The sequence below is a fragment of the Ascaphus truei genome, chromosome 1, assembly GCF_040206685.1.
Source record: "Ascaphus truei isolate aAscTru1 chromosome 1, aAscTru1.hap1, whole genome shotgun sequence".
Taxonomy (NCBI): domain Eukaryota; kingdom Metazoa; phylum Chordata; class Amphibia; order Anura; family Ascaphidae; genus Ascaphus; species Ascaphus truei.
Window position 1 is genome coordinate 134298291 of NC_134483.1, and position 22688 is coordinate 134320978.

The 22688-nt window shown below is 45.4% G+C and overlaps 1 protein-coding gene across 2 annotated transcripts in view; it reads left to right on the forward strand.

The window, feature by feature from the left end:
- The first annotated feature begins 6236 nt into the window (after positions 1 to 6236).
- The window catches only part of LOC142492454 (prostaglandin reductase 1-like), a 38728-nt gene continuing 22276 nt past the window's right edge, over positions 6237 to 22688 (forward strand). The window contains exons 1-3 of one of the 2 annotated variants that reach the window (XM_075595100.1): positions 6237 to 6473; positions 13883 to 13998; positions 22634 to 22679. In XM_075595100.1, coding sequence (XP_075451215.1) covers positions 13893 to 13998; positions 22634 to 22679 — 152 coding nt within the window. In that variant the 5' untranslated portion in view covers positions 6237 to 6473; positions 13883 to 13892. Of the gene's footprint in view, positions 6474 to 7159; positions 7316 to 13882; positions 13999 to 22633; positions 22680 to 22688 lie in introns of those variants that run through there. The other variant, XM_075595093.1, reaches the window with a different exon arrangement.

The window sequence follows — 22688 nt, forward strand, 5'->3', positions numbered from 1 at the left end:
CAGGGACCTCCCTAGAGAGATTTTCCCTGATCTTCCCCCATAGGATGTCTTCTGGCCTGGGCTCCAGGCCTGGCACCAGCACTGGAATCCTCACAATCCTCACTGTTGCAAGTCCTATCATTCACCCAGTAGCGCAAGCACGCTGCCTAGGGGTCACATTCAACTCCTCTCTCGCATTCTCTTCTCACATTCAAAAAGTAGCAAAAAAAGTGCCTTTTTTTCTCCGCAATATTACCAAGATAAGCCCTTTCCTCTGTAGCTCGACTGCAAAAACTGACACAGACCCTCATTCTCTCCTGTCTCGACTACTGTAACCCCCTGCTGTCTGGCCTTCCTGCCACTCACCTGTCTCCCCTACAATCTATCCTAAATGCTGCTGCAAGAATCACTCTACTCTTTCCAAAACCTGTCTCAGTGTCTCCCCTGCTGAAATCCCTCTCCTAGCTTCCTATCAAATCCTGTATCACACACTCAATTCTCCTCCTCACTTTTAAAGCTTTACACTCTTCTGCTCCTCCTTACATCTCAGCCCTAATTTCTCGCTATACACCATCCCAACTCTTGCGTTCTGCTCAAGGATGTCTTCTTTCTACCCCCTTCGTATCTAAAGCCCTTTCCTGCCTTAAACCCTTCTCACTGACTGACCCACACCTCTGAAATGCCCTTCCCCGCAATATTCGACTAGCACCCTCTCTACCCACCTTTAAGACCCACCTTAAAACACACCTGCTTAAGGAAGTATATGACTAGCTCCATGTCTGATATTTAACACCTCATACATAAAGCTTGGCCCCCTGCAGACACATTTACCAGAACGCCCACCTACTATCTCTGTACGTTCTTCCTACCAACAAATTAGATTGTAAGCACTTTGGAGCAGGGACTCCTTTTCCTAAATGTTACTTTAATGTCTGAAGCACTTCTCCCCTTTATGTGTTATTTATATTATTTGTTATTTATATGATTGTCACGTATATTACTGCTGTGAAGCGCTATGTACATTAATAGCACTATATAAATAAAGACATACATACATACATACATTCATATATACAAAGAGAAGGGTGTGCACTGTGTGACCTGCACGCACAGTAATGCTGCTTATTCTGCATGACACAGCATTCTCTACATACTGGTTCATTACTACACTCTCTGGAGATTAATCTCTTTGAGACACTTTTAGAGTAAAGGTTATAGAAAACCGTGTGTAAATGTTGCTTGCAGCTCTAACAAGCTTGTCTATCCGGTCCCACTCTTGAGAGCAAGGGGGAAGGGGGGGGGGGTGTAGGGAGGTGGGGGGGTGAGTGGCAAAGTAGTGTAGACAGGGCCGCCAACAGGGGGGGGACAAGGGGTACGGGCATCCCGGGCCCCGCTGCGCGGCCCTGCCCGTTATATTAAAAAAATTAAATAAATGGTGGCGACGTGGGTTGGAGGGCAGGGAAGCGCCAATCCAGCATCGCCTGCACGCGTGCGCCAACCCAGGATCCCCCGAGTGCGCCTCCTGTCCCAGACAGCAGCCGCAGGGGATGCTGGAGCTGCCCGCCAGTCTCGCGCCCCGCCCCCCCAAGCCCACATCCCACGTGCCAACCCAGCAGCCGCACGCCAGTCTCATGCCCCCCCCCAGCCGCCCACCTCCGCGCACCAACCCAGCAGCAGCTGCGGGGGATGCTGCAACCGCCCGCCAGCCTTCGCCACGCCCCCACCTCCACGCGACAACACAGCAGCAGCCGCGGGGGATGCTGCAGCCGCCCGCCAGTCTCGCGCCCCCCCCAGCCTCCCACCTCCTGTGCGCCCTCGAGTCCACCTCCCGTGCCCACTTCCCGCGCCCTCCTCACCCGAGCCCACCTCCCACCCCGGGCAGCTGCCACGGGATATCGGGCAGGGGGGGAAGCGTCTGTCGGCAAGGAAGCAGAAAGCAGCACCCACCCACTCAATGTAAGTCACCCACCCAGTCACTCATCCACCCTGTCACTGTCACCCACCCACTGTCACCCACCCAGCCATCCACCCAGTCACTAAAGTGTCACTAACCCACCCACCCAGTCACTAACCCAACCACCCAGTCACTAACCAAAAGTCACTAACCCAGTCACTAAAGTCACTAAAAGTCACTAACCCACCCACCCACTAACCCAGTCACTAACCCACCCACTTACCCACGCACTAACCAGTCACTAAAAGTCACTAACCCACCCACCTAGTCACTAAAACCCAGTCACTAACCCACCCAGTCACTAAAGTCCCTAACCCACCCACCCAGTCACCCACTCAGTCAACGCAGTCACTCAGTCACCCACCCACCCACTCAGTCAACCCAGTCACTCAGTCACCCACCCAGTCACTCACCCACCCAGTCACTCACCCACCCAAATCACTCAGTCACTCACCCACCCAATCACTCAGTCACTCACCCACCCACCCACTCAGTCTATCACTCAGTCACTCACCAACCCACCCAGCCAATCACTCAGTCACTCACCCACCCACCCAGTCACTCAGTCACCCACGTACCCACCCAGTCACTCAAAGTCATTCACCCACCTACCCACCCAGTCACTCATCCACCTACCCACCCAGTCACTCACCCACCCAGTCACTCACCCAGTCACTCACCCACCCACTCGGTCACCTGTCTTTTGTTGAAAATATAAAAATAAACAGGTTGCATTGTAATATTTTTTTCTGTATCACAATAAGAAAACAGTTAAGTAAAAGTTGCACGCTAAAAAATATTTTTCCGTGATAGGTGCGCTATGAGTTTTGGGGGGGGCCTGCTCCTTTCATTTGTCCTGGGCTCCATGATTTCTGGTCCTGAGTGTAGATACCACAAATCCTACTCAACTCAATTAAGGCCGAGGGCATTTGGTTGCGGCTGGTTTGCTTCCACCAAATCTCCACCGGCATTTAACCGCTACTCAGCTCACCGGCGGCCGCTTTGTCACACCAAGATAAGCCCCTAACCTTACCCTAAAGAACAATAATCTTAACCCCCTAATATTAATGACAAAGAGAATAGTGTGCGCTGTCCTCAGTCTCCCCTCTCTTCATAGCCTATGCAACTCTCCCTGCAGCTCCCAGTCTCCCTGATCAGCGGGGCAATATCCACATGAAATTAAACCAAAAAAGGGGCGCATGAGAGATAAAACACAGACACAATTTATATGTACACTAAAACCATGTACAACACACTTAAATTAAGAATGGAACACATAATCCTAAAAACACACAACACTAAAGAGGGCCAGCCTCAAGGGAGGGGGCCACTCGTAACAAGTCCCAGTTGTTGAAAAGAACACGGAGTAGCGGCTTACGTGATAGAGAAGTCAGCCCAAAACAATTCTCCTGAGTATTGCCCTCGTGAGTGTATGTGTTTGCGCAGCTTCCGGGTTCCGGTAGTGTCATCTGAATAAAGATAACCACCCTACACGTTTCATGCCCCTGTCGAAGTGACTTCCGTCATGAAACGTGTAGGGTGATCTCTTTATTCTTGAGAACGTGGGCATTGGCAGCACATTCCCCCATAGAGCTGAGATTAGCCAGGGGATTCCTTTCTATGAGTGCCAGGAGTATTACTGGCTTCCGGGACCTTCGGCGCTGTTGCGCTAGCTAGTGTTATCCGCGGCGGTGAGCATCAGAGCATCATTCAAACTCCGGAGGACTTGTGTGGCGTTCCCGTGGAGGTCCACTACAAAGAAAGGAAAGAAAATCGTCCTATGAGCCCGTGAACTTTAGTCCTGTTGTAAGAAGGATTTCAATTTTACTCCTACTGGATGGACTTTTTCAGCCTGTGTTCCAAGTCATTATAGGCAATTGTTTGTCTTTTTTACAGTATATTTTACATGTGTTTTATTATTAAATTGCAATAGCTATTAAGTAATTCTTTGCAAGTGTTTAAGTTTTTATATTTAGTGCTAGTGGTTTATATATTATTATTATTTATTAGGATTACACTATGATTGTTCTTTTTTGTCTTTCATGTTTGTTTGTATGTGCTGTGAGACTTCAGTCAAGATTCTTCTCAGGAACTGTGTGACTACCATGATTGGACTCTTTATTTGGTCAGAGCTTACTCACTAGGGTATTCTATTATATTCATTTCAGGCACCGGCTGTTTGTATTTTTTGTTTGTATTGTTTGATCTGCATTGGTCATTTTTGCCTAAGCAGCCTAACTTTTATGTACAAGTATAGTAATCACTGTAGTATTATAACATATTATATTTATTCACTTTTTAGCATTAGCCCTGTAAACACATACATATTTTTTCTAAAACATATACAGTTGTTGTATCACAATTACTGTATACTATACTCCTCCTTTATGAGAGAGATGGGGAGAGGGGGAAGAGAGGGAGGGATTTTTAGTACCCTATCCACAGATTCATTTTGGAGTAAACAATCTGCGGAATTCTGGGAAACGTATTTGGACTGGCCACCTCTAGTTGCAAGTACAGTTTAAAGAAACTTACAGACTAGATGTAAGGGTTCTAGTCCAGAGTTTTGCTGGAACCTGCCCATACATGGCCTGTTGTGGCCATCTTGGTTCCTGGCAAATCTCTCCCTGGACTTTGTACCTGTCCATGTAACCTGTTCTAGTCACAAGTACATCTGATTTGCCTTGCCTGCCCTATTCTGCTTCCTGAGGCCTATCCTGCTTCCTGAAGCCTACCCTGCTACTGAAGCCTACCCTGTTCCTTGCCTTCCCCTGGTGCCGACCCCAGCCTGTGACCCAGACCTCCTGTGCCACCTGCCTTGACCTCTGCCATGACTACGCTGCTCTCTCCTGACCTGGCTACCCACGACTACGAAACCTGCAATTCGGACTCGGCTTTGTGGCTCTAGGTCGGTGTTTCAGTATATCCCACCTCGGCCCTGCGGTCCCGTCCAGTTTGTGGCGAGCACCCGTAACACTAGAGCAGAGGATCTCAACCATTTTTGTGCAAGGTCACCCCTACTTATCACACCCTAAACATGTCAGCTGAGCAGCAGGTGCGTCCAACGCTGTCTGAAGACGTGGAGGCTGCAATCCGCCTCTCGTTGCTCTCCTATGTTCTGGGATCAGGGAGGCGAGGTGAATCACAGCCTCTTTCTCCAGATAGCATGGGACGTGTCTGCTGAGCAGCTGAAAGAGCAATTCCCAGGGGCTGCGGCACCGTTGGTTAGAGGATCACTGTACACCAGTGTACCCGAGCACCCTGGTTGAGAAACTCTGAACAATAGCCTGAGAAAATGTGGACCTTGAGTGTAGTTTCTATAAGTAAAAATGATTAACAGTTACTGTAGCTGCTAGTTGTGCAAAGGGAAGACTGATAAGATTGTGAAGAGTCATAAAACAAACAGCACTAGGTTCCAGCACAGGTAGAAATGCATATTTATTAAAAGCCGTTCAAATGAATGCAGTTTCTGTAAGTACATTTTGCTTTACAGAAAGCTGTTTATTGAGCACTGAGGGAAGACTGATAAGGCTGAGTCCAGGGTCAGCGCTTAGGCGCTAACCCGTGCTGAGGCGCGCTGACGCTTGTCAGTGAGCCCCGCAGCCGCAATGAGAGTGGCTTTAGCAGGGGCTCGCGCACGCGTCCGCAGGCATGCGGAAGCGTAGCTGTTAAAATTTTTTAGTTTGAGCGCTCACGGGAGCGCAGGGCTGGTCATGTGAGCAGTTCGCCCAATGAGGGCGAACCAGCTCCGTGATGTCATGGGCCCGCCCCCCGACACGCCCCCGGACGGTGCGGGAACTAAGGCCAGGGAAAGCACCCGCTTTCCCTCAGCCTCAGCGCGCCTCCGCACGGCTGCAGTCACCATGGACTCAGCCTAGAAAAGGTTAAAATCCCACTGTGTCTACAGGTAGTAACGCCAAGATGACATAAGTACACCATTTAAATAGAAACAGGTGAATTCCCCTATAGTCATTGTAAAAAATAACTACTTCACACCGTTAAAAAAAAAAAATTGTTTTATACTTTCTGCTGATTTATTTTTAAAAAATCTTTTAATTTAAGCAAACTGGTTTATTCTGCGTGTAAATAAAAAGTTTGCCTCAACAGAGAATCCAACTAATATTCAGATGCAAAGCTACAGCCCCACTTCTATTATCTATATATATATAAGACTGAAATAATGTTTGTGTGTGTATTTGTTCCCCCTGTGATTGGCCCCTTGTGATTGGCCCACGGACGGACACAGCTCATTTGCCTGAACGTCACAGCAGGGCATACCCCCTCACACCGCGTGCTCCTCTTGGCCTCACTTGGAGTTGGCACCCCCCGGTCAGACCGCTAACAAGCCTCCCCGGCGCTGCTGGCACCGCTACCCATGGGCATCGGCGCCGCCACGCACACTGCCTCAACTCTCCCCCCCCCCCCCTGGTCACACCAAAAGCAAGCCTCGCCGGCGCCACCGGAACCGCTACCCTCACTCCTCGGCGCCGCCGCGCACGCCGCCTCACACACGAAACTCTGACATCAGTGGGACTACCAGGTAAGAATATGCATATAACTATGCTGCCATTACGTTTACCGACCTGGTACACTTACAGCTTTATGCACTTATGTATGTCATGCTGGGGACCTTCACTCTGACCCAATCAACTTTCGCCTACACACACACACACACCCACCCACACACACACACAACTACCACTATCACAAGAAGAAACAGTCAGGGAGGGAGAAAGGGGAAGTAGGGGAAGAGGGAGAAAGAGGGGAATGGGGAGACAGAGGGAGGGGGGAGCGGAGACAGAGAGGGAGGGGGAGCGGAGACAGAGAGGGAGGGGGAGCGGAGACAGAGAGGGAGGGGGGGCGGAGACAGAGAGGGAGGGGGGAGCGGAGACAGAGAGGGAGGGGGGAGCGGAGACAGAGAGAGGGGGAGCGGAGAGAGAGGGAGAGAGAGGGGGAAATTACATCCCGATATTAATGCAATTTAGATGTTAAATATTTGCTAAGTGAGACATTGTTTTGCTATATTGCCCTATGTGCACCAGCGTGCAATTTAGGATTTCTCAAAGGTACATGAACAACATTTATATCAGATACATCAAATTCTGCAGCTCCGTCATTTGCATGAACAGTGGTCCAAGTACAATCCTATCTCCTTTACAAGTGGTTTTTTTTCCCTCTCCCTTGTGTATTGTGGACAGAGAGAGAGGGAGGGACCAGAGGAGGGGAAGGGGAGTGGAGAGAGATTAGTGAGTGAGGGGGAAGTGAGAAAAGGACCATTTGTAGCTTTTTACAGGTCTGTAGACGAAGAAGCAGCAGTGCAGGCTGAGCACAGAAGCATATTCTCCACACAGACCCAGATATTGTAATTCTCCTTTAAATCAGGTAAGCCAAAGGAGAACATCCTGACTAGTGATTCTTAGAAAGACATCAACTATTGGAATAGGCTCACTATGTTATTGTGGTAATAAGATCTTTAACTCTGCTGGTTAACCCACCACTGCCACTTCAGGATTTGCTGGTCCTAGCAGACATGCGTTTCAGTGAACTTACTCTGCTGTCTTATGCTTTTACTGCTATTATTATTATTATTATTATCTACAACTTTTATTATTATTATTATTATCTACAACTTTCAAATGTAAGGCCTGGGAGCATTAAGTCAACCTCAGTAATATATTTTTCTACATACTGTATAAATTACACTTCTCCAAAATTCAAAAGAAATGGCTGGGGATGTTTTTTTCTTCTCCTTATTAAATTGTACCATTTGCTGGAATATCACTTACTGAAAAATACCAAGTTTGGGACTGGCGCCTTTTACACTCCCCCCCCCCCCCATTTACCTGCAGCAATTGGCAGGAACAGCTCTTAATTAACAAGCGATCAAATAACTGATGCCTCAGGGAAAAGCTCATTCAAAGTGGATCTAGTTAGTATCACGTGTTGGAAGCACGACACACATACTATAAGCCTTTGTGTGCCCAAGCATGTAGCACCTCATGACACATAGCTATGTCAGTGTATTTGCACGTTTTTAGAAGTGCGGAACGCAGAGCGCAATCTTACAGAAAGGGGAGAAGCGATCACAGGATTGCAAGTGTCAGAGGGGCCCACCCTGTACTCAAAGGGTTAATGCATCAGGTCTTTGTTTTTTATTCACAAGTAACTCGCATTTCTGTTTTGTAACTGATCACAAATTTAGGTGCAAGAAAATGTGTGGCTCTCCAAGTTGCTCAACACTACAAAATGTGTGTAAAACACGTACCTACTGTAGCTCACTATGGCGCAGATCCGTAAACGGGCGCTTAGCTTAACCCTTTCAAGTGAAGTGGTTTCCGTGAGATACCACATTGTTAATGCATTCCTATTTAAAGCAGCAGCACAGGTTGTATTGCTTGTTTTTTTTTAATTATTATTAAAAGGGTTGAAGCAGGGGGTCTCTGGAGCTGAAGTGTGTTAATGTCAGCTATGGGGAGCCCCTGCTTCCAGAGATACTTACCTCTGTACCGGTATTTCTGTGAGATTTCCATGTCCCGGTCACGCTGGCCAATAGGAAGCTGAAATGGATGTCACAGATTCCTATTGGCCTGGGTGATGCGGGACATTTAAATGCCATTATTATGTTAGGCACACAAGTTCCCTGGCTGCAGAAATACCGACCCTGCTATGGAGGTTTAAGTATCTGGAAGCAGGGGGTTCCCGGAGCTGACATTAATGATGTCCAGCTCCGGAGACCCCTTGCTTCAAACCTCCTATGGTGAAGTATGTCTTTATAAAGTATAAATCAACACAATAAAAACTCCAAAATGGACACTCACAAACGTTTCTAAGTGTGCATATATAGAGCAAAACATGGCTCCTTAATTCTGCGTCCCGATCTTGGCACACCCCTGTCCGGGCTAAGCTCCCCTCTCCACAAGCCTCAGATCTTCAGCATCGTGTCCTGGTGACATCACTAGGGACAACGGATGCTCAGGTTGGCTAAAAATCCCAACACGTGTTTTTCAGATTTTTAAACTTTAATGTGAAAATGCCCACACCTATTTTGGATCATTTGAAATAACAGACTCTCCAGACAATCATTATCTGCTGATCACACACCCTTAGCATGACCCAAATACACAAATACAAATGAACAAAGAGACACAAAACAGTTAATTGTAAACAAATACAAATTGTATCCCATAAGAAAAGTATGGACAGCATGATAAGAAAATAACCAAACATATATGTCTCAGAACAAAAATGTAAATTTAAATAAAGATAAATGAACCTTTAAATATACTAATGTATCTTAAAATTCATAATTTAACTTACAATCAGTAATGTGCATCTATTGCTGAAATACTTAAAATATTAAATAATTTAAAAAAAAATGTAACAATATTATTAGAAATTAATTTGGATATGGAGGGTAAAGTTGGCATGGAAGACCAAGTCTAGAATAAAAACGGTGAATAGATGATCTAATCTTCTGACCCTTGCTGCTATTGTTATGTTTCTCTGCAAAGTGTCTGGATAACTCATGCTGTAGAAAACTTTTTTTCAAGGTTTCTTTTGTGTTCAGCAAATCTAACTTTAAGAGGCCTTTTAAATCATGCCAATATATTGTTTGTGACAAACACACTCTAAAAGATATACTACATGAGTTTTGGTTGGGAGGAGTGGCTCAGTGAGTAAAGCAGGGGAGCCTGGTTCAATTCCCGGTGTCAACTCCTTGTGACCTTGGGCAAGTCACTTTATCTCCCTGTGCCTCAGGCACCAAAAACATAGATTGTAAGCTCTACAGGGCAGGGACCTGTGGCTGCAAAATGTCTCTGTAAAGCGCTATACAAGATTATATTATTATTAACCTCCCAGGTTTATCCTGAAAGCCAGAGATCTGTGTAACTGAAACTGGGTCACCTTAAATTCTTGTGCTGCAGGCACCACCATTTTTTTCGTAAGACCTTTGAGATACAGATTTCTGCACATCACTGGGTATGCTGCAATCTCTACATAATATTACGTAAGGTAATGTCATTACAACATTGTGTTCCTGCTTTTGTTGTATGGCAACGGTTATCCTACTTTTCTGCTATCACACTTTTATCTCTTTACCTCTGTTTTTTTACCCTTTGTCCCCATCCCCAACTCTGTATTTCTTGGGCTCTTCTATTCTTGTCTTCTCCTCCCTGCTCTTTCCTTGTATGTGTGTCTCTCCCCTTCCCTCATACATTTGGCATTTCCTCTTCTGCAGCAGATTTAGGCTGAGTCCTCGGTAGTCACGGCAGCACGTGCTACAGCATGTGCGCCACACGCCACAGTACAACCCTCTATGGGGCAGGTCCCCGTGGCTGTGTGTGGCTGCGCAAAGTGCTGTGACGCGTACACTGGCAGGGAAGACAAGAATGTTGTCTTCCTGTGCTGCGACGCTGTCACGTGGCGACGCGCAGCCAATGGCAGGGTAGATATAGCCCGTCATGGCCATGCCCCCGTAAAGGCCGCCATGTCGCCAGGCACGCGTGCAGCAGGGAGGACAGGGGCCATAGCCTTAGGCCCATAAATGCTGCTCCATAAGACGCCTGTTGTGCTAGAAGACAACTTCTGGCCTCATTCAAGTAAATGAGTCATATTTAGAAAGTGGTTTTGCACATTTCGTGCTGGAAAAACCAGTGCAGCGTCTTCACTTTTTAAAAAAATATCTTTTTTATTGAGGGGAAAAAATATCCATGGAACACATGAAATATACATTACCAGCACAGTACATTACAAACCATCACATTGTTATCGGATATTTATACAGAGTTATTGCTGTGCGCCATTTTCAAGTTATAAAATGATCTTTTCTTCTTCCTCTATTTTCTATTTTATGATTAACATTTCTAACCAGATAAACGTAAAACATGTGGATTCAAATAATAAAAATAATTGAGATTAATAAGAGAGCTAGTAAAGTGTGTGTGTGTAGGAGGGATTGAGGCACACACTTAGACCAGACTACTGGAGATGGTGCTGCTATCAGAGTATCTGTAAGGTACTGTACAAAAATAACAGGATAGGCACACTAACAATATGCAAAAAAATGTATTTTATTGGCGAATGTTTCGGTTACCCTAGGGAGCTCTTGATAAAGGCTCCGGAAGGTAGCCAAAACTTTGGCCAATGAAATACACTTTTTTTTTTGCATATTTTTGTTGTACCTAGCCTTCTGTTATACTGTGTGTGTGTATATTTCACAAAAAGTAAATTATAGCGCCAAATATAAGTGTATAAATTAATTACTCTGTGATATAAACAAATTGTTGTTATAATCACATGAAACACTTAAGGTATTTATTCACCTTTTTAATATTCCCTATTTATCAATATATGTGTGTTTAAATAGAAATAAATAAAGTCCAACAAGTACACGTGGGTGAGAGGATAGGGGGCGAATAGAATCAAAGTACTTTGGGGCTGCTCCTTCCGGAGACTAATCCGATGGTAGATAAATTGTAGTGAAAACAAGTGCTCACCGCAGATAAGACAGTCTAATGCAATTTATTAAAGACCCCCCCCCCAAAAAACTGTGTGGTATGAAGGCAGAAACACTGAAAAACATATTATGAGATCACCACTTGCTGTGGAATAAGAGTAATACATGCATTATGCACTTTGTAGCAGTGCAATAAAAAGTCTATCACGGTATGTTAAGTGTATCTGGAAGAGCACAGTCTGTGATCTGTGAACACAGAGCTCCCCTTTCAGGCTGATGCAAATATTGTCGGCACAGTAAGTAACCCACCATTGAACAAAGTACAGTAACAGCTTTAGTGTAAATACAGTGTTTCCTGACTTCCAGGGAGAGATTCATAGTAATACGGGTCTCTAAAGAGAACCCTTATGTAACCCCTCCTTGCCCGGCTCCTAAGGAGTGTTACTATGAGGTAACGTAGGTGTAGTGACACAGACTCTTTACCGTCTCTTTGTTGCATAAACAGCATGGGTCTATTGACAGGACAGGCTTTCACACATACAGGTTTTCTTCCCTTGAGTCCAGACAGCTCCACCGGGAGGTACACACGGCTTATGTCACTTTATCTCACCCACGGTCAAGGGGAACATACATTTCCATGACTTCAATTGAATGGAGTCATTCATAGGTACTTTCCTAGACTCCGCTAAGGGGTGTAATTCCATCCGGGTTCCAATCTACCCTTCATCCTTACAATGTCCTAGCAGTCTTCACTCAGTAACCTTGTGTGCCTATACTTCAAAGTTGGCGTTCGAGCAACCTTGCTGGTGCCAGTTCTGGAGCACCCTGGTTTAGGAATCCCTTACTGTGAACTGCCACGAGCACACTCCCTTAAAAGTAGTGGACAGTCATGGCATCTACATCAGATATTGAGTGGCCCCGTCTGGCTGGTGACACTTTTCCCTAACTGTGAAAACAATAAAGGTGACAGCACATCTTAACACAGAGTTACACACCTACTGGACTTGGACTACATGCAGATAGTTGAGACCCCTCCGGTTTCCTCTGGAGTCCCCCTGGGTCTTGTTGGGGCACTCCTGTGATCCTCCTGGGGTCCAGGGACCAACCCCCTGTACTTCCATATTTATGCTACAGAGTGACCTCACAGGTCACCATAGCTATATGGTTGTGGTTGGGCTCCTCACCACATCACCCCACCTCATGTGACAGGGTGACTTTCTTCTAGAATTGGGGCGTGGCTTAATTTTCAGTTATTCTATTGGCAACAAAGATATAAAGGTCACCATTTAGCAACAACCCAACAGAACCTATTCCCCAAGTATTAACTGCAGCTTGTGATATTTGTAGTAATTTCCCCTATTTCATGAAGGTTTGGCCATTTTGTCGCTTTGTTTAATTCTTCATCTTTCTTACTTTCCCCCCCCCTTTAATAAAATTGCTGAAGCGAAGTCTCCAGACTGCACAAAATAACTGCTTTTAATTGAAAATGTCAACATTTTTTTTTATTCATGCCAATTCCACACTATTGTCATCTAATTTTTACTGTGTGACCTCTTATGTGTTCGATCCCCCTCCCCTTTTAGAGCTTGCTTGGAAATATGGCATTATTTACTTGATACACCAGCTTTATTCAGCTCAGGAGACTCCCTGCTCGCGCGCACACTATGAATAAAAATTAAAATGTAAGCAGCTTCATTACCCGGGGCCTGTATCTCGGGAAGTACGAGGTCCCCGGACCTGAGATTAATGCAGTTCAGCTCCGGAGACCACCTGCTACTTTACTGTAATGTTAAAATTAAATAAAACCCCTGCGATCGCCTATTAGAGGTGCGCAGGTAGAGTGATGTTTCTGTCTGTCTCTTATTGCACATCTCTTACAGACGAGTAGACCCGGGTAGGATTCACACAGCAGGTACACCTGCTGTGTTAATTCGATGGGCCATTAAGTCTGCAGTGGACCTTCTTGGACCACCCCGCACTATAGTGTGTGATTCAACCCGGTAAATGGTTCAGATAACGACGGTACTTTGCATTTTTTTCTTTAAGACTAAAATTATGTAAACAAATCTAGTGTAAGTATTTTGATTAGCGGACCCCTGAACTTCAGGTGAGAATGGCTGAACAGTGCTCACTCCCATTCATATGGTGTAAACTACTGTCCATGTGTTCATGCTCTCCTAAAACATCGAATTAATAAGATACACAAACTCAAGTTCTCCATACAGTACTGATAGCTCAGCCCAGTGAATAGGTCATTGGAGGGGAAACCTGTGCACACCATATTATACGGAGTATGCTGTGGCCTTAATACAGCATGCAGTGCCAATGTTTTGGTTCCCAACATTGAAGTTGCATTCATATCTATAAAAATAATATCTAAATTGACTGAGATTTCTGATTTCACATCATAGATGTTTATATATAATTTACTCTCCTGTTTTCAATATATGTAACAGAAACCCTCACTATAAACTTGCTATGCTTACTTACAGGTGGTAAAAGATGGTACTGTCTAAGTCATGGGCTATGGTGAAACACTTCACAGGTGCCCCTAAACTTGCGGATTTCAAGTTAATAGAGAAAGAGCTACCACCCCTTAAAGATGGAGGTAAGAGTAACTAAACATTTCAGTATATATATATTTTTGGGGTGAAAACTGATAAAAATATGACTGCCTTGTGCAACAGCGGGAATACTGTAATACAGTAGTTTGCTACCTAAGAATTTCCGGAAAACCATAAACTAAACAGGACGCAGTGTACTTTGTGCTGAGTTATTCTTATCTGTGTTTAGGACAGATTACACCTTTTTTAGAGCACATATTACCTGTATACTTCTGAAAGATTTCTGGTCGGATGTCTTTAAGACAGAAAATCCCAAAAGTGCACTCATAAAAATATATTTTATTCAGTTAGAAATTGGAGAACAATGATATTGAGATATTCTATCTATCTCTATACAGGTAGTCCTCGTTATCCAATGTTTCACTTTACAACGAATGGCATATCCAACGCTTTACAATGCAACCCTAAGGGCCGTTTTTCGACGCCGGAATGCGTTCTCCAACGCTCACCGCCACTGATTAACATGGGACTCACTTTACAACGGTTTCACTATCCAACGCCACTTCCAGAACGTATTCCGTTGGATAACCGAGGACTGCGTGTATATATTTATATATTTCTCTCTACTGTATATAAATCTATATCTCAGAATAAATTAGTTCTTCAATATTAGGTGATATTAGCTAAGAAACCCGGCGCTGCCCGGGATTAAAATTTCCCGCTCCCTCTCATTCCACTCTCTCTTTCACCGCTCCCCCAGTCTTTCTCCGCTTCCCCTCTCTCCGCTCCCTCCCCTCTGCGCCCCATGCGCTGGTCCGCCCCATGCGTAGCTCTGACCCCCCCCCCCCTGCGCAGCTCTGGCCCCCCCCCTGCGCAGCACACAGTGTCACACACACACACACAGTGTCACACACACACTATCACACACACTATCACACATACACACACACTATCACACGCACACTGGGATTAAAATTTCCCGCTCCCTCCTCATTCCACTCTCTCTTTCACCGCTCCCCCAGTCTTTCTCCGCTTCCCCTCTCTCTGCTCCCCCCCCCCTGCGCAGCTCCGGTCTCCTCCCCTGCGCAGCTCTGACCCCCCCCCCCCCCCTGCGCAGCTCTGGTCCCCCCCCTGCGCAGCTCTGACCCCCCCCCCTGCGCAGCTCTGGTCCCCCCCCTGCGCAGCACACAGTGTCACATACACAGTGTCACACACACACTGTCACACACACAGTGTCACACACACATAGTGTCACACACACACACGCACACGCACACGCACACACACTATCGCACACACTATCACATACTAACACACACACACACACTAACACACACACACTAACACACACACACACACACTAACACACACACACACACACACTAACACACACACACACACACACACACACACACACACACTGTGAAACACACACACACACAGTATCACATACACAGTGTCTCACACACACACACACACACACACACACACACACACAGTGTCACACACACACCCCACCCCCCGCACCCATCTCCCTCCCCACGTGGGCAAGCAAGGGAGCACCGTGGGGAAGGGGACCAGAGGGAAGGGGAGGAGCAGCCAGGCGGGACGGGTCACGGGACCGGCGCGTCACCCGTCGCAGGGGAAGCTGGGGGATGTAGTCCGGCGGCGGCTGTCAGTCGGTGTGTGTGGTTCCAGGGGGGAGGCAGCCAATCAGAGACACGCAATCAGCCAGCCAGAGACACACAATCGGGGGAGGTGAGCTGCGGGTGGGGGGGGGGAGCCGGCGGGGAGGTGAGCTGCGGTGATGGGGGGAGCCAGCGGGGAGGTGAGCTGGGGGGGTGATGAGGGGAGGAGCCGGCAGTCCGGGCCGCTGGATGAAGAGGACAGTGGCCGGGTGGTTGTGCGTGTGTGTGGCAGTTGGGTGAGGCCGAGGGGGAAGGTGAGCTGCGGGTGAGGAGGAGAAGAGAGTGGCAGTTGGGTGACGTCATAGAGCCACGCAGGCCAATGAGAGGCGTGCGGGGCAGGGATACGGACCAATCTGATTAGCAAGAGGCTGAGTGACAGACCCACGGACCAATCAGATTCACCACATCTAGCAACAACCCCACAAATTTCAATTTTATATGTTAAGATGCTAAAATAATTCATGACTGCCATACCTATAGAAAAACAAACAATGACCCATTTAATATAAGCCTGAACAGATATGAACAGTGCTCACATACTGTATGTTCCAAGGGAACCTTCCAATGTGCCTTAAAGAGGAAGGTTTTAGACCAGATGGGTCTCATGACACAATAAAGTACCTTTTTTAATATATTTTTGATTTTGGGTCCTTTCCTGCTCCCTCCAGTTCGTGCGCTCCTCTCAATCTTCTACTTTAGACCAGTGTAGGCTGCCCGTACTCGCATATGGCTGTGACACTTGGACCCTAAATGCAAAGATAATGAAGAAGCTTCAGACCACACAAAAGTATGGAGAGATGTCTGCTGAGTATTACCCGAAGAAACCGGAAAAAAAATGAATGAGTTCGAAATAAAAAAAAGTCTGACAATCACAAGGGTGAAGAAATTAAAATGACATGGGGTCATACATATCTTGCAACCGCCGTTCCTGGATGATTATGATGATTGTTACTCATAGAACACAGAACCCCAGCAAGCTCTTTTTGGGAACCCATACATACATACATACATACATACATGCATACATACATACATACATACATACACATACAGTATATATATAAACACCAAAAAATACAGAAATTCCAATAAAAGCACTCAGATCACGAAAAATATAATTTAAATGCAAAAGGGTTTATTAATCATGGACAGAAAAAACACTGCAACAAACTAAAAATAACATACATCTAAAAAAACAATACCAGACGGGGAAAACACAGTCATCTCAAATCCCACAAAATTGCTAATTGTACCAAAAAAAAACACCAAACAGGATGCCCAGATGGCAGAAAAAAGGGGGCAGAGGAGGATGATCTATACACACACAGAGGGAATCAGAGGATCCCACTGGGTATGATGACCGGCCGGTCCTAAAATAGATCCTGAAGGGGGCCACAGGTCTGACAATTCATGAATTGTAATATGCATATAGAAAAACCTGATATGCAGGCATGCATGAGAATCAGAAATGTCACATATAAATACAAAGTTGTACAAAGCAAATATGATATTGATCAAACAAATAGATACTCAAGTGAGGGCAGACATACAGTAGAGGCAACTCTTATTCTAACAAAAACCAGTGGCAATTCCCCAAAAGACCCAGGTACACCCAGGTACATTCTGAATACATGCCTTAAACTTTCCTTAAACTAGCCCCAGCATTTCTGCATTGATTAATGGCCTATCAGATTAACAGCGGGGGTCCCTGGCAGTCCCATTCAAACTGAATTGGACTGCCAGGGATCCCTGCTGTGTTAATCCTATGGGTCGTTAGTCAATGCAGAAATGCCTTAAAGGTGCCTCAAACTAGCCCAGAACATACCCAGCACATACCCAGAATGTAACCCGGCTAGTTTACAGCAAATGTTAGAAAAAACGTTGCCTCTACTGTAGTCACCCAGAGGGTAATCAAAGCACTGAAAATGTGTGCAAAACTGTGCTCTCCCTCTAATTGGGCGTAACTAATTAGCTGCTCACATACAGGGATAAGAGAAAACATCAAACCACACTCATATAGCAATAATCGCACTAATACTGATTAAATAATCTACTAATGTGCAAACAAATGCTACATAAACCAGATAGTTCAAAATGAATAATCTGGAGGCTAGGTAAGGAGGACATCACCACACGTATGTGGAAAAAAATTGACATAGAGAAAACCCTGGATAGAACGGAGGACAGTCATGGGTATGCAAATAATAGCTTAGGGAAAATATCACCATGTCCGTGTCATGCGCCTCCGTTGCGGGTATTAATCAGTCCTCCATGATCTGGCCACGAAAAGAGGTTAAAGCAGGCAAACCACCATCGCCGAGCTGGATGAGCAAGATAGCTGCTGAGAGTGGAGAGAGAGGCTGTAAATCAGCCAAACGACTGTGTCCCACGTCTGGAAACTCTTACAGCTGTTTCACCACACGGGCTTCTTCCGGGAGTGTAATTGCTGTTGGCGAGTAGCAAATTTAAAGCGCCGCGCATATATATATATATGTGTGTGTGTGTGTGTATGTATATATATATATATATATATATATATATATATATATATATATATATATATATATATATATATATATATATATATATATATATATATATATATATATATATATATATATATATATATATATATATATATATATATATATATATCCCTGGCTGTGCTCAAAGCTGTGACCATGCAGCAAGCTTAAGCCTATAGGGAACCATGTTAAAATGGTTTTTGAAGCAAAAAGTGGCACTGCGTGCTCATTTGCATGTAATTTCCCAGAATCCCTTGCTGCAGTGGAAGTGCTGGGTGATAATGGTGAAGGGCAGGGTTGCAGACCTGCCTTAGACATGCAGATGAGCATACAGTTATATTTACATATTTATTTCTTTTTATATATATATATGTATATGTATATATATATATATATATATATATATGTGTGTGTGTGTGTATATATATATATATGTGTGTGTGTGTAAGTGTCAAAATGGAGTGCTTTTGAGCATGGCATATGTATACAACAGACGACAGAGAAGCCCAATGCTACATACAACATGACAGAAATACACAATAAAATACTTATATATTGTCAGGTCGAGCTCACCACAAACGAGGCGGGACCGCGATGCTGAGGTGGGAAAGGATATAACGCCACCCACAGCCACGAGGACACGTCTTGAGAGTAGAATGGTCTGGGAGTCCGAGTCGGGGCAGGAGAGGTACGGATGGTAGTGGGTGCTGTTAGCCAAGACCGGGGTTAGAGAGAGAGAGAGACGTAATCGGTTTGCCGTTTGCCGAGTTCGGGGTGCCAGAGGTGCGGAGAGTCGTATTGCCGTATGCCAAGTTCAGGATGCCAGAGGTACGGAGAGTCGAAGAGGAAGCCAGTTCGGTACACGAAGAAGACTGCAAAACAAGACAAGACAGGACTAGGGAGGCAGAGAGTAATGAGAACAACTGGTTCTATTCTCAGCTGACGAGTGAGTGAAACCGCAGGGTATATATAGGAGAGAGGATCCAATGGCAGAGCAGCAATGTGGAGGTGTGTGAATGCACCAGGCTGAGACAGGAGATAGGGCCAGATGAGCACCCTGGGGTGGAGCTAGGGAGGACAGAGTAAAGTACCTGCAACTGATGGCACAGTGCTGTCCGGGTAGTTCTGCCTTTAAGAGGCTGGAGCGTGCATCCGTGTGCGGCGGCGCCCCTGCGCGAGTGGCTGGGTGCGCGCCCAGAGCCGGCACTATTTGGATGCCGCCGGCGTGCGCGCCTTAGTGCGGCGGTGATCGGGCAAGCGGGTGCTTTCCCTGGCCTTGCGGTTGCTTACCGCACGCGCCGTCAGGGGGCGGGCCGTCAGGGGGGGGGCGCGTCACTGGCCAGGGGCGGACCAGTGATGTCACGGAGCTGGTTCGCCCTCATTGGGCGAACCGCTCACGTGACCGGCCTGTCGCGCCGGCAAGCGGGGGAATTTTAAATTCCCCTAAGACCTGCGCTTCCGCAAGCGCGCTGAAGCGCAGGTGAGCCCCTACTAAAGCCGCTCTAATTGCGGCTGTAGGGGCTCAGTGCTGAGCGGGAGCGCGCCTCAGCACGCTTCCGCCAGCAAGCGGTAAACATGGCCGAGGCCTTAGTCCTATTAATAGATAAAGATAACCTGGTAAAAACAAATGACACAAAAACATGATAATTTTTCAACATTTATTTATCCAGAAAATATTAAACATTCAATATCCATGTGTGAAAAAGTATGTGAACCTTTAGGTGTTCCCTGTTGCTGCTGGTCAGTCTCACATCGGTTTTGAATAATTTTGGCCCATTCCTCACAAAACTGCATTTGAACGCTTCCTTGCATGGACAGCTCATTTCAGATCCTGTCACAACATTTCAATAGGGTTTAGGTCCAGACTTTGACAATGCCATTCTAAAACTTTCTTCTGCAGCCATTGTTTTGTAGAACTGCTTACATGTTTAGAATCATTGTCTTGCTGCATGACCCACTTTTGCTTCAGTTCACAGATGGATGGCCTGATATTCTCCTCTAGAATCTTCTGATACAATGCAAAATTCATGGTTCTGTCAATGATGGCAAGCCATCTACGTCCTGAGGCAGCACAGCAGCCCCAAACCATCACATTCCAACCACCATGCTTGATGGTTGGTATGAGGTTCTTCTGTTCGAACACAGTTTTGGTTTTTGCCAAACATAATGTTTCTCATTGAGGCCATAAAGTTCTACCTTTGACTCGTCTGTCCAGAGAACATTGTTTCAGGTGTCTTGTGGATCATCGATGTGCTCTTTGACGAACTTTCAACAGCAGCAATGTTCTTTTTAGACAGCAGTGATTTCCTCCTGACTATTCTTCCATGAACACCATTCTTGTTTAGTCTTTTTCTGATAGTTGAGTCATGAACACTCACATTAGCCAAGGCAAGTGTGGACTGCAGATCCTTGGATGTTACTCTGGAGTTCTTTGTGACTTCCGGGATAATTTGACGGATTGTTCTTGGAGAGATTTTGGTAGAACGACAGCTCCTGGGTAGAATGACTGACTGACTGTGGTCTTTCTCCGACAGGATTGGTGAAACCCCAAATCCTTAAAATGGTTTTGTCACCCTTTCAAGACTGATGAGCAGCAATAACTGCTTTCAGAGATTTCTTTTGATCGAGGCATGATGTGTTTCCACAAACCTGTTTGGTGAAGACCAAACTCACAAAGTTTCTGTTCTTTATATAGGATGGGGACTCCCAAACTCAAACCTGAAGATCAACCTAATTATTTAAACACCTGATTCTAATTATCCCCTTTAATTTAGCTGATAAACCACAGTTTCACTTACTTTTCCCCATACCCTGACTTAATTACTCATTGTTTGTCTAATTAATACATCATTTTGTTTCAAAAGATATGAAATTGGTTAATATAAACCCTGTTGGATATTTAAGAAAAGATTGAGTTTGATTCAAGAAGCTTATCATGGAAAAACTAAGGTTATAGAAATTCCAAAGGAATACTAGTGACTTGTTACTAAAATAAGTATCTGGTTCCCAAGATGTGAATCTACAATCAGTCTGTATATAAATGTGATCTCTAATAGCAATAAAAAATCCTGTGGCGTATTACGCAGATATTTATATACACTACCGACACACTTTATTGAAGTGTGGTCGGTACCGCAAGCCGGGAAATCTCCCGGCTTGCTAGTGGCCGCCCCTCGGCGTGCCGCGCGTCATAGACGCGCGGTCACGCGTCATCGGGAGCGTGCGCCCGCTGCACGCGTGTCCAGGGGCTCCCCGAGGGAGCCCTGGTGTCCCGCGATCGCGGGACAGCGGCAGGGGGTTCCGGGGGACCCGGCGGACCCTGCAGCGGTAGGGAGAGCGCCCCGATCGGAGGGCGCTCTTCCGCTGCTTCGGCGTGCGCCCGTCACACTCGGGCGCACGCCAGGCTACTGCTGCGGCACAGAACGGGCAAATGCTCGAATAAACTGTGCCGCAGCAGTACATATGTGGAAAAAGGGCTAAGGATCCAAATTCTCAATATATATAAATGAAAATTTCTTGGTAGCTGTGATTTTCAATGTATAGCCTGCCCAAAAAGGATATATATGGTGACGTAGCAGCTTCCAGGCGGAAACAGATTCCAGACTGTCTAAAATGAAAAGAAAAAGAATCGCATGCTCCATAGTATAGATCTATTAAATATAAAAATGATGAGCACATTTCAAGCATGTGTTTTGCCACATTAGCTTAGTTATAAATGTTGTTTTCATTAACTAGGAGTCATGCTCATGCAACTACAGGGTATATCATTCTGGTGACTGCTCCAACGAAACACCTTTTTATGAAGTGCGCGCACACACACACACACACACAGATCCTTTTTTTCAGTCACTTCTCAGAGCTCTGACAGGAATGTGGGATTGGCTCAGTGGCAAATCCAAAATGGCCAACAAGGAAAAGGTATAGATTATTATCCCCTTTTCCATATTTTATTTAGCGAAGGGAAAGACATTCGTCACAATGTGCAAAATTCATGACTACTGCACATATGTTTCTTGTCAGTATCCAAGTTCCTGAGATGTGGTTATTAATTACCCCTAAAATCCATCAATCTATGGGATACACGTAACAAATTGAAGCTTAACCCTTCTGCTGCCACAGGAGTCTGCAATATATTGCATAAGGTGAAGAAAGGTTCTTTGGTTATTGCTGTGCAATTATTTGCTTGATAGAAGATGTTGCCTGTTCTTACCTTCATAAGCTTTTGGACTGTCTTGATGTTTAGGACATGTTAGATTAGAAAAATACAATACACAGTACAAAATGTGCAGAAACAAAGTACAGTTACAATGACAAGATATCTCTGACTGTACAATAAATAGAGATTTACTGTCCCAACACCTTTTGTATGCGTCTAATATGTATGCTTGTTATATCATTTATGAAATATTGCAATTGCATAATTCTTACAATTGAGCAGTAATCAGAGTAATTTTTATTGTTTTCAGAAGTGCTGCTGGAGTCTGAGTTTTTGAGCGTTGACCCATACATGAGGTACATTAA